The sequence below is a fragment of the Enhydra lutris genome, unplaced genomic scaffold, assembly GCF_002288905.1.
Source record: "Enhydra lutris kenyoni isolate GAN:26980312 unplaced genomic scaffold, ASM228890v2 scaffoldscaffold28, whole genome shotgun sequence".
NCBI classification, from domain to species: Eukaryota; Metazoa; Chordata; class Mammalia; order Carnivora; family Mustelidae; genus Enhydra; species Enhydra lutris.
In genome coordinates this window covers 11,452,520-11,466,197 of record NW_019154112.1, presented here as the reverse complement: position 1 = coordinate 11,466,197, position 13,678 = coordinate 11,452,520, and the positions used below count along the sequence as shown (strand labels likewise).

Here is a 13,678-nt window from a genome sequence, read left to right as displayed (position 1 = left end):
CTATTCCTGGAGCCTAGCTTCCAGACTGCTGTCTTATGTGAACCGTTATATGTCAAAAGTTGAACATTGACTCTTTCATTGTCTTTACACTTATGCTATTATGATATTAATCCTCCTGAGGGAAATGGATGCTCCTGGCAGAAAGGAGGAAGACCAGTGGAAAGAAGGTAAAAAGAGAAAAGTCTTCGGAGCACCTCAGTGGACTTTTGATTTTGGCTGAGATCATGATCTCAGGGTTGTGAGATCGAGCCCCAAATTGGGTTCCACACTTAGTGGAATCTTTGAGATTCTCTCCATCTCCCTCTGCCCCTGTCCCCTGCTTGTGTGTGCACACTCTCTCCCAATAAATAAGTAAGTAAGTAAATAAATAAATAAATAAATAAATAAAATCTTAAAAGAGAAAAGTCTTCAATATATGTTTTTAATATATTTTTAAAATTTCTTTATTATAGTACGGACCATTTTCCTCTATTAAAAGTTTGGTTTTTACCAACTTACTCAATGAATTGCCACTTGCTTTTTGTGATATTGTTTTAACCATCTTCACAGTTATCTGCATTAATTCTTAGGTCTTTCATATGGGGTGCGAATATCTCTGTACTGATTTGTGTTTTAACCCCAAAATTACTAGATTATTTCCTTCAGTCTTGTCATTTATGTCACATGGCCCAAATGCAAAAGTTATTCATTTATTACATTTGGAATTACATTTGTATCATACTGTCCATTCTCAGAAGTTACCAGAGGACATTTTAAAACAACCCATGTGAAAAAAAAAATAATAAAAAAATAAAACAACCCATGTATAGATTGCTCCCCTTTTTGCAGTGGAGCCATGTCTCCAAGTGGTCAGTGAGCTATGGCAAAGCCAGTCCAAAACTAGACCATTGTTATGATCAGACTCATCATTAAAACTGAATCAGTCATTTTTACCCTCACATAAATCTTTAAGACAGATGATACAAATGGATTTGATAGACCACTGATCTACCAATTTTTTACTTGTCAACATGGCCTTGAGTTAACTGAAATCGAACCATTTCATTCTTGGGTTAGAGCCAAAGTAAAGAAAATTTACATAAAGTTTTTCATAGTCAAGAAAACTAAAAATATAAAATTAACAAAATATGAAAATATTTATGATAATTCAATGCAAGTAACTCAAAATAATTACCAAATATGAAACTACATTATTTTAAATGATATAAGCATTTTAAATAACTTGATTGGTTCTATTTCTTATTAATTAATGGTTTGTATAGATACATTAATCTCTTCAATTCATGTTGTTTTTATCAAAGAGTAAGTACTTAATCCTCATCAATATGAGATAAATTTAATGCAACTTACATTTCTTTCTCTAATGAAGGGCAACTCTTCCAAATAGAAGTAGAGCATAATTTTGCAATTTGACCACATAAGAATTAAAAATAACAGATTATTTTGGTATGAAGTGGGATTTGTGGATGAAGAATATAAAATTTTTAATTGGAATTTTGGTAGCTATGACAATTTTCTCACTATAGCAGATGTACCAAGAGAAGTGTAAAGGAATCAGAATCTATCAGTCATTCAGCCATTCAATGCTTACTAGATGCAATTCACTGTACTAGATAATATTCAAAATGAAAGGGAACTGAGGCTATATACAAGTTACGAAGTAGACTATCTCCTAATTGGGGCAAAAATTCTTGGTGGAAGAAAGTTTGTGGGAAGTACGGACGTCCTTCAGCATTCCAGATTCATAGACTGTATGTTATATTCTTTAATTTAATTTTTAGTGTTAATGGCTGGATCAATAGTGACTAAAAACCTGCTATTTCAGGATCAATGTATAAAAAGAGATGTGATTTCTGAGTTCAGAAAACAGAAAAAGATTATTGGTAAAATTTATCTTTGTAACCACATGGAATAATCATAATACATTATGTCTCATGTCCAAATAGCTAGCAGGACTTTCAAATGAAACTGTTAAATTTTGAAAGCACTACAGATGACCTCAATTTTTTAAATTGTTGAAGATAGGATAAAATTGTCCATCCAACTATGGAACCTGTTTACTGTAACTGATAGTGATTGAAACATTCCTGTCTACACAAATATTTCATAAATTTTCTTTCTAGTGATGGCTCTCATTCTTCTCTTGTCAGTGTTACTGGAAAGGTTTGTCAGGGCTTTTTTTTCTTTTTCTTTTTAAGTGTATGAAAGAGATTCTATTGTGTTTTTATTCCAAAGACCTCTATTTCCTAGTGTGTACTGACAACTGCTTATGATGAAATGTTAGGCTTTTTATATATAACACAAAATTGTTTTTCTGAATACTTTCACACCCTAAGGGAAATTCTTGTGTCATGATAATTCTATGAAATGACATAAAACTGGTCACTCCTTTAACTTATTAATATAAACATTCTTGAATTTCACTTCTCAGAAGGACTTCCCATGACTAGACTGTATGTCTGTTACATTTTTACTAATTCACTTTGTTGTTGTTGTTCTGATGTCTCCAATGTATAACATTTGTTCTCATTGTTCTTATATTAAAGGCATGAAATTTTCTATAAAAACAGATAAGCTCTGTTTTCCATTTTAATTTTGTGCACTCTATATGAAAGACAGAAAATGCCCCAGTGGTATTTTAAGAATCTATGCAGATTCCTCTTATTCTTATGTGTCAAGTCTATGAAGCATATTCTAAAGCAATAATCATAACAATTAAAATACACTTACTCACATAATATTTTTATTGAAGTAAGTTTTAGGTATCATATATTCTGCAACATCTCTAGCAAGGGAGTGCAAATAATACTTCAAAATGAAACTCCCCCCGCCCTGTTTTTTACTTCAGCTTCTTTCTTTGATTAAGAAGTTACGAATATATCTTGCTTCTTTTCACAAATGAAAATCTGTTTAAATGCAATTAATCTACCCTATTAACTCTGCTAAACATCTGCTGTGTTTGTTAAACACTTCAAAATTCTGTTCTGAACCAGTTAATTCTAAGTAATTTCTCAGTTAAATATTTACATGGGCTTCTATAATGATAAGCTCTAGTCTGTCTTAAGTAATCAGCAGATTGTCCAGAGAGAGCTATGTGTAATGTAACATACTATAATAGCTATCCACTGGAACTTAAAGTGGTTCAGCTGCCTTGGACTATTTTTTACATTGTTTTATCCTAGCCAAAAGAGGTAACAGCCTTATGCGTTCCTTTCCCTGTCAACATTTTTAATATCCAGAATCCCACTTAAAAAAAAAGAGAAAAGAAACCTGACTTTAAAAAATGAAAAAAAAGAGAAAAGAATGAATGCCTTATAGACAAATGCAGATGTTTACATCATGAATCTCGGAAATACATTCTTAATACTTCTCTTTGAGAAAAGCAATAAATCTTCACGTTTGTGAAATTTTAGGGAAAATCCAGTTTACAGTCATTTTCATAGCCAACTAAATACATGAAAAAAGTAGAGAAAATAAATTGGCATTATTCTTCCACAAATGAAATCAAAGGAGAAAATAAAACACAGATTATACGTAAGATACAATTCTCTAACTTGAAAAATGGTATACGTTTATAAAACATCAAATAGTGGTCAAAAATTTAAATAAGTTTCATAACACATGATATCATAAGTGGTCAATAATTCTTCAATGAACTGTAAGTCAATTTTACTCTTAGATATCAAATAATTGAATGATTACTTTAGATGAGAAATACAGACAAGACAGAAAGTTCTCCAATGTGATATTTAAGTTCAAGTTTTGAAAATAAATATGATTAGATGTTGACCAGAAATCTGTTTCCTACCATCACCAGCCAGTATTTTTCCATCCCAGTGTTTCTTTCCTTATGATCCAATTTACTAAGTATCTATTGAGGCTCTTCCATAAGTATGTCAGAAGATAGAAAAAAAAAATGATGATCTGTCCTCTAGGACTCCAGTTCAACTAAGAGGATAAGTAAGGTACACACATAATGATATGAAAGCCAGAGTAAGGAGGAACTGTGAGAAGGGTCTGAGACAAATGCTGAGCTCTACCCAAGTTTATGTAGGCTGGAGCTTAGGTCTATGTATAATTTTCTTTTTTTTTTTTTTTAAGATTTTATTTATTTATTCGACACAGAGAGATCACAAGTAGGCAGAGGCAGGCAGAGAGAGAGAGGAGGAAGCAGGCTCCCCACTGAGCAGAAAGCCCGATGTGGGGCTCGATCCCAGGACCTGGGATCATGACCTGAGCCGAAGGCAGAGGCTTTAACCCACTGAGCCACCCAGGTGCCCCCTAATTTTCAATAGTAAGTGATCAGCAAATTCACTATTTGACTTTACTAGGTGGAAGGAGTAGTAAGCTGAATAATTGTAAATAATGAGTCATTCCCAAATTTTGATTTCTTATTTTGGGAAAAAATATAATTTTTCTGTAGTTGGTTGGCCTGTGTTTTACTAATGACAATGTTGATACTATTTTTCTCTGTAAATATCAACTAAAATTCAATAAAGATAGCTCAAAAATATTCTGAACATTAATGCAATATGGCTAGGATTAAAAATTGGTCATGGATAATTGAAATAGTGAATAATCCATTTGAGATTAAAAATAATTCCCTAACTTTTCATTAAAAATCTCCCTGGGTTCTATATTTAGCAAATATAAGGTGGGGTGGGACATGGGATACAGAATCATGAATATTTAGGAGGTATATTCATGGGTTTATGTGTGTGAGTATACCATTTGGACTTTGCACACAGAAGGTTCTCATAAATATTTTTGAATCCATTGAATCCATTCCAAATCAAGTTTAATATTTTTGCATTTTTGTCTACTTTTGTATATAATTTGTCCAACTAAGTGAGTGCAATTTTGATTATATGTGGCATGGAATTAATTGTACTCCCTTCATGAATATTTGGTGTGTGTATGTTTTAGTAGCTCATGTTTAAAAACACTGAAAGAGCTGTCAACGTTTGGATGGATATCAAAAGTGTTATATATAAGTTTGACTATTCATGAAATGATAATAGTTTCCTAGGGGTAAAAGGAAGGAGTTTAATCTAGAGCCAAGATTGTGTCAGTCTTTTTGAAAAATGACACAACTCCCTATAATTATATTATAATTAATACTTGGTATATTTGGATTTTAAAAGTTGTTTTTCTTATGCACATTATAAATGTACCACCTTAAAGTTGACCTAATTTGCCAACTTTCCTTGGTTATATATCATTTGGCAGGTGTTTTTTGTAAAAAAATAATCAAACAGAACTGACCCCTTTTTTCATTCCTTGTTTTTTATTCCTGCCTAAATCAATAAAACATGGGATTTATGTGCCCCTATAACATTAAATTGTTCTAAGAACAGGGCACGTGGGTGGCTTAGTTAGTCTAGCATCTGCTTTCAGCTCAATCATGATTCCAGGGTCCTGGGATTGAGTCCCGCATTGGACTTCCTGCTCATTGGGGCATCTGTTTCTCTCTCTGCTCCTTCCCCGACTAGTGAGTGCTCTCTCTCTGATAAATAAATAAATAAAGTATTTAAAAATAAATAAATAAAAAATAAATTGTTCTAAGAATAGATTTTAAAAAATGAAAGTAGTAAATACCTATATTTTACTAGGGTTTTATAGGGAAGGAATGAGAAAGACTGGATAAAACACTGAGGATTTGTGATTCATGCAGAATTTTTTGTATTAATGCTTTTTGAAAATGAGTTACAGTGATTTTTATTAAATACTGACAAAATTAATCAAATGAAAGCTACTGAATGAAAAATTACATGTTTATAACTTTTTTCTATTTAAAATAAAATTAGATGGTGAAATTATGCATATGACATTTATTAAAACAGTCTCTTCTATAAAAAATGAATATATACATAATAAATAATTATAGGTCACCACAAACATCTGATATTTTAGTTTAAAGGTAACCACACTTTTAAAGAAAAAGGTCAGAATGTACAAATGTATCCTAAGTTTTTTAAAATTAGATAAGAAAAGAATGCTTCTTCTGAATGGAGGTAAATTTAGATTTGTTTGAATATTTATTACTATTTTTCTCATTTATTCCAAACCATTTAAGCATTTAATATATGATAGGTTAATCACAAATATTTGCAAAACTCTTTGAAAATTATTGGCTTTACCCAAAACTTATTGAAGTGAATGGATTTTCCAGTATGAATTTTTTCACTCAGATTCTTGGGCCCATAATGTGAATAAGATTAATATAATGATAATATAAGACAGATTCTACCTGTTGTCCTTTAAACTTGGCAAATCATTACCTGTACAATGATTTAAATGAGGTCAAGTACAAGGCACTTTAAGACTGATAACTTCAGGGCCCCTGGGTGGCTCAGTGGGATAAAGCCTCTGCCTTCAGCTCGGGTCATGATCCTAGGGTCCTCCAATCGAGCCCCGCATCGGGCTCTCTGCTCAGCAGGGAGCCTGCTTCCTCCTCTCTTTCTGCCTGCTTCTCTGCCTACTTGTGATCTCTGTCAGATAAATAAATAAAATCTTAAAAAAAAAAAAAAAGACTGATAAACTTCATTCCTTCCTGTGGAAAGTCAGGGAAGGTCAGGCTGGGTTTTCTTCTTTTTTTTTTTTTAATTTTTAAATTTAATTTTATTTAAAATTTATTTAGTTTTATTTAATAAATTTAATTTATTTAAATTCAAGTTAGTTAACATATAGTATAATATTAGTTTCAGGACTAAAATTTAGTGATTCATCAGTTGCATATAATACCCAGTACTCATTATGTAACATGCCCTCCTTAATGCCCATCACCCATTAACCCCATTCCTCAGCCACCCACCTCCAGCAACCCTCACATTGTTCTTTACAGTTAAGAATCTCTTAATGGGGGCGCCTGGGTGGCTCAGTGAGTTAAAGCCTGCCTTCAGCTCAGGTCATGATCCCAGAGTCCTGGGATCGAGGCCTGCATTGGGCTCTCTGCTCAGCAGGGAACCTGCTTCCTCCTCTCTCTCTCTGCCTGCCTCTCCGCCTACTGAAGATCTGTGCCTGTGTATCTACTTAAGATCTGTGTCTGTCAAATAAATAAATAAAATCTTTAAAAAAAAAAAAAAGAATCTCTTAATGGTTTGCCTCCCTCTCTGTTTTTATCTTATTTTGTCTTCCCCTCCCATATGTTTATTTTTTTCTTTAAATTCACATATGAGTGAAATCATATGGTATTTGTCTTTCTCGGACTGATTTCACTTGGCATAATATACTCTAGTTCCATCCACATTGTTGCAAATGGCAAGATTTCATTCTTTTTGATGACTGAGTAATATTCCAGTGTGTGTGTGTGTGTGTGTGTGTGTGTGTGTGTGTGTGTGTTTATATATATACCACATCTTTACCCACTCATCAGTCAATGGACAACTGGTCTCTTTTCCATATTTTAGCCATTGTGGACATTGCTGCTATAAACATTGGGGGTGCAGGTGCCGCTTTAAATCACTATGTTTGTATTTTCTTTATAAATACCTACTGGTGCAATGGCTTTGTCATAATGTAGCTCTTTTTTTAATTTTTTGAGGACCCTCCATACTGTTTTCCATAGCACCTATACCAGTTTGCATTCCCACCAATAGTGTAAGATGGTTCCTCTCTCTCTGCATCCTTGCCAACATCTGTTTCCTGAGTTGTTCATTTTAGCCATTCTGACTGGCATGAGATGGTATCTCTTTGTGCTTTGGATTTGTATTTCCCTGATGATAAGTGATTTTTAACATTTTCTCACACATCTGTCATTTGTATTTCTTCTTTAGAGAAATTTCCATTCCTGCCATATGCCCATATCTTCTTGACTGGATTTTTTGGTTTTTGGGTGTTGAGTTTGATAAGTTCTTTATAGATTTTGGGTAGCAGCATTTTGTCTGATAGGTCATTTGCAAATATCTTCTTCCATTCTGTGGCTTACTTTTTAGTTTTGTTGATTGTTTCCTTTACTGTGCAGAAGCTTTTTATCTTGATGAAGTCCTGATAGTTCATTTTTGCTTTTGTTTCCTTTGCCTCTGAAGACATGTCTGGTAACAAGTTGCTGTGGCCAAGATTAAAGAGGTTTCTGCCTGTGTTCTTCTGTAGGATTTTGATGTATTCTTATCTCACATTGAGGTCTTCCATCAATTTTGAATTTATTTTTGTGTCTGGTATAAGGGGTCCAGTTTCATTCTTCCTCATGTGACTGTCCAATTTTCCCAATACTGTTTGTTGAAGAGACTCTCTTTTTTCCAGTGGATAATCTTTCCTGCTTTGTCAAAGATTAGTTGACCATAGAGTTGAGGGTCCATTTCTGGGTTCTCTGTTCTGCTCCATTGACCAGTGTCCGGTTTTGTGTGTGTGGTTTTTTTGTTTGTTTGTTTGTTTGTTTTTTGCTAGTACCATACTGTCTTGATTATTACAGCTTTGTAATAGAGCTTGAAGTACAGAATTGTGATCAGGCTGGGTTTTCTTAAGATCAGTTTGGCATGATGTGGAGAATTGGGGGGTTGGTGTCTGGTTCAAGTAGGAAGCAGATGAACAAGCAAAAAGTAATGATTGGAGCCTTAGGAATGAAAAGAAATAGATGGTTCCAAATATACTTTGTGGAGATGGACCAACCAAACTAGGTAACTGGATGTGAAAGAGAGATTTGAGAAAGGAAAGTAAGGGGGATGAGTTCTAGATTTCTGGCATGAGCACTAACAGGATATTGTGTGAATTGACTGAGTTGGAGAATGCTGGAAGAGGATTCAGTTTGGGAGGAGAGGGTCCTAAGTCAGTGTTTAATGTGCTAAGTTTCAGATGCCCTAGAGGAGTAAGTTTCTCATGCAGGTGGTTAGGTACCTACTTTGGAAATCTTAGAATCACTGGCCTAGAATATTCAAAGTCCACAGTATATTAGATCATGGCAAGAGAATGAGGACTGAGAAGAAAATGAGCCTAAAAGCCCAAGTTTAAAATGTTGAATAGGGAAGGAGAAAGCATCAGGAGAACTAAGAAGAAACTTTCAGAGAGACAATAACTACTCACAATTTTTTTAAAAATATACCATCATTTTGAGTTTCATTTTGAGTAAGAAGTCCTGTATAAAAGTGTGACAATCAGGAGACTTGACTTACAGATTAACAGCACCTGGAATTTCCTGGACCTTTTTTATAATCTGAAAAAAAAAAGAATGCTTATTTTTTTCCTGCCTCTTGATAATGTTGTTGTGAGAAAGTATTAAATAATGTCTATGATATTAACAATTAAATGTTATGTGAAGATATATATTGAAGCCAACATCATAATCATGTGTTTTCTTAGTGGGTTTTTAGAAGAGCTACTCTCAACCAAAAATGTGGCTGTATTTGTAGAGTTCATTTACAGAAAGAACCTTCTTTTTTTTTTTCCTGTTTGCAAATATTGTTACTACTTATTTATAGTAGTTTGGTAAAACATAGTTCTGACCATAGGAGAGTCAGAAAGGAAGGAAGTCTGGAGTTTGGAAGTGAACACTGGCCTCACACCTGGTTTAGAATCACTTTTTTTTTTTCTTTTCTGGAGTTAGCTCCAAAGACAAACCAGTCACAGAGGGACAATTTATCATTATCAATATATTACAGAGTTGAACTTTGGAAGAGCTCAGATCACTCTAAAAGTTTTGTTTAATCAATAAAGTAGGTATTACTTTTCACAACATTCTTCATGAGGCAAATGTACTTGAAACAGTCTATTAACAAGTGTCCTTTCCACCCTCCCAGGGTTCCGTGGGGATACAAGGCCCACAGGGTCCACCTGGAAAAGAAGGTCAAAGGGTAAGTAAACTTGGAACAACTGGCAGGCATTACTATCTAAGGGCTTACTTATTTCTGAACATTAATGAAAATAAACCCAAAATACACAAGCAGATGGGCATGAGGAGAGGGTTAATGATCCAAAGCCTGAAATCTGAGTTGAGATTTTGACAGAGCTTTTACAATCCAGAAAGTTCTCTATGAACTTTCAAGATTGGCAGCACAAATGTAGAGATGCATTAGGCGAAATGAGTTAACTGTAATTTGATCTAGGGCACATTGGTCTTATTTTGGGGTTTTGAGTTAAGCTGATCTTTGCAGAGTTAAGTCGATGAGTATCTTTGTGGAGTTCCTGCCTGTACATGAATTCTGTAAAGATGGTGGATATTAACTAGTCTTTAGTTGAATTAAATTATTGACATTAGTGATGCTTTGTAATGCTTCTTTTTGAGTTTGCTGCCTTTGAGATAAAATATGTAGTAAGTGAATAAATTGTAGTTGCAATAGTTAGTCTTAGCTTTCCCCAGGAAAGGGAACCCCTGCAGTGATAATGGGTAAGCTTCACTTCAACAGCAGTGGGTCACTCCATTCTTACGGCTTATTGTTATTACTATTTTCAAATCATTTTAATGCCTTGAAACACTTTATGTGCTTGCTCATATGATTATTGTTATTAACTTTTGTTACCTGATAGATGAGGATTGTATAATTCAGGGTTTAGGTGATTTGCCTAAAGTCAAAGAGCTAATAAAAAGAAGACCAGAACTTGAATATGGGGCTTCTGATTCTAAATCCCATGTTCTCTTTCACTGTCCTACGATATTAACCCCAAATCTCTTTTTTAGTCATTTTTGTTTATTATTTCCAGTTTTGTCCTCTGGCAAATAAGTCTTTTACCTCAAATATATCAAAATCCTTCAACTATTTGGGAACCAGTGGTATATTTTACCAAAGTTTACCTTTTATCAGGTTAAAATCTCATTTCTCTTAATTCTCTTATATGGATTTCTGACTCCCGACATGCTAGAAAGTACTCATGGACTTTCTGGCGGTATCAGGAATGGGACTGAACATGTGTGATGTTATTTAGGGCAGAGCAAAATGTGGCAAGTATGCCCTTGTACTATAGAAAATATAATTCTATTGGAGCTTAAGATTGAGCTGATGTGCTTCTGTGTATTTTTTTTAAACTAACTTTTTCTACTACAGCAACTTTTTTCTTTGTTTTTTTTTTTAATTTTTTGGTAGTACAATTAAGATTTGATTTGGATAAAAAATAAAAATTAAAAACTAAATATTCTATGTTTACTTTTTATTACAGATAGCTAGTTTAGTAATACAAAAGGGCTTAATAAGTTTTGATGGTTAAGAAAATAAAAGGAGGGCGCCTGGATGGCTCAGTCGTTAAGCATCTGCCTTCTACTCAGATCATGATCCCAGAGTCCTGGGATGGAGCCCTGCTGAGTGGGAAGCCTGCTTCTCCCTCTCCCATGCCCCCTGCTTGTGTTCCCTCTCTCACTGTATCTCTCTCTGTCAAATAAATTAAAAATCTTAAAAAAAAAAAAGGAAAGTAAAAGTTTGTGAATAACAGCTAAGATTTATGAGCCTCCTATCATGTGCTAAATGCTTCACATTATTTCATTTTGTTTATTTCTCACAATAGCTCTGTGAGATACGTAATACTATCATCCTTATTCAGAAACTGAGGTTTTTAAGCAACTTGGAGAGGACACATTGCCAATAAGTGGAACGATGCTGATACTTTAAAATTATTTATAAAGCAGTCCTATCTGAGTTCTGTTCCCAATGCCTGTATGTACAACTGTAGTTTCCCATTTGGCTCCCCAGCCCCTTTATTCAGGAGTTCATTAATCCGCTTGATCAAAGTTTAAGTAGTGTCAGGGAGGAAAATAGAAAATTACTAATCTAGATTTAGGCTTTTGAGTCTGTCTTTTTCCTTTTAAGATTTTATTTATTTATTTGACAGAGAGAGGAGAGAGAGAGAGAGGGAACACAAGCAAGGGGAGTCAGGGAGGGAGAAGCAGGCTTCCCACTGAGCAAGAAGCCCTTTGGGGGGGCTCATCCTAGGACCCTGGGATCACGACCTGAGCCAATGACAGACAATTAACAACTGAGCCACCCAGGCGCCCCAAGGCTTTTGAGTCTGTCTTAAGCAATTAATTTACTGGGGGCAGAGGACCAGATGAAAAGACCTTGTGAAGTTACTTTCCAGGCTTCTTCTGTTTTCTCCCAATGATAGCCAAGATATCTAATTGCATCTAGGACCATATTTCTGAATTAATTTTTATGTTCTGCATCCAGAGGACATTTTCCTTCTAATAACTCTACTTTCCTGGAAACTGAGTGATAAATATACCTCCTAGTTAATATCCAGAATGTATAAGTAACTCATGTAAAAAACTCAATAGCAAACTCCTAGTTACCCAGTTTAAAAATGGGCAAAAATCCTGAATAGACATTTCTCAAAAGAACACCTACAAATGGCCAACAGGTACATGGAACGGTACTAAACATCACTAATCATCAGGGAATGCAAATCAAAGCCATAATGAGATGTTACCTCATACCTGTTAGAATCACTGTTATCAAAAAGACAAAAGGTAACAAGTGTTGGTGAGGACAGGAGGAAAAGGGAACCCTGGTGCACTCTTAGTGGGAATATAAATTGGTGCAGCCACTGTGGAAGAGTATGGAGCTTTCTCAAAAAATTACAATAGAACTACCTTATGACCCAGCAATTTCACTTATTGGTATATACCCAAAGGAAATGAAATGAGCATTTCAAGGAAATATCTGCATTCTCATGATACGCAAACAACTTAAATATGTATTGACAGATGAATCAATAAAGTAAATGTGATTACCACAAACACACACACAAATGCACACAATGAAGTATTATTCAGTCTTAAAAAAGAAGGAAATCCTGCCATTTGTGAGAACATGGATGAACATGGAGGACATAATGCTAAGTGAATGAATCCAGACACAGAAAGACAAATACTGCATGTTCTCATTTATATGTCTACATCCCAAAATGTCAAATTCATAGAAACAGAGGGTAGAATGGTGGTTACCAGGGGCTGAGATGAGGAGGATGGGGAGATGTTGGTCAAAGTGTACAAAGACTTAGATATTCAAGATAAATAAGTTCTGGAGATGTAATATACAATAATGAGATTATAATTAATATTGTATACTTGAAATTTACTAAAAGGGTAGATCTTAAGTGTTTTTTCACCACAAAAAAAAAAAAAAAGAAAAGAGTATGTCTGAGGTGATGGATATACTAATTAGCTTGATCATGGTGAATAGTTCACAGTGTGTATCAGATCATCAAGTTGTATACCTTAAATATATACAATTTCAGTCAACTGTATTCTCAAAATAGAAAAACATAATAATAAAAAACAGATTTTTAGTTTCAGTTCCCAAAACCTTATACTTTGTAGGTGGTTTGAGGTGGAAATTATAGAGCTAGGTGGGTGAGGCTAGATTGAGGGCATTATATCTGAATTAACCCTCCTATGGCAGAGTTGTTTGTGTGTGTGTGTGTGTGTGGTAAGAATATTTGACATGAAATCTACCTCTTAACAAATTTCTTTAACAAATTTTTAAGTGCACAATGATATCACACTTTTGACTTGTATAACATGTAGTCAATTTGATGTTCTCTCTCTTTTATTTTAATAAAAACTTCTGCCAAGTCAGATGTTCATCCATCCTGTTGCACAGCTGCCTTTTTTGAATCACAGAGAAGGAACTGATCCTTGTCACTGTTAAATTTCATCTTCTGGATTTTAGTCCCTAATATCATTCTATTAGTTTGCTTTTCCACTAAAACAGCTCCCAGCTTTATGTCACCTTAAAATTTGATAAACCTATCCTCTAAG

General features: G+C 34.2%; 1 protein-coding gene across 1 annotated transcript in view; it reads left to right on the top strand.

Moving 5' to 3' along the window:
* The window catches only part of LOC111152319 (collagen type XIX alpha 1 chain), a 306,943-nt gene that overhangs the window by 161,099 nt on the left and 132,166 nt on the right, over positions 1 to 13,678 (top strand). Inside the window, exon 15 of the mRNA XM_022510811.1 lies at positions 9,732 to 9,785. Within this exon, the coding sequence (XP_022366519.1) occupies positions 9,732 to 9,785 (54 nt within the window). The remainder of the gene's footprint in view (positions 1 to 9,731; positions 9,786 to 13,678) is intronic.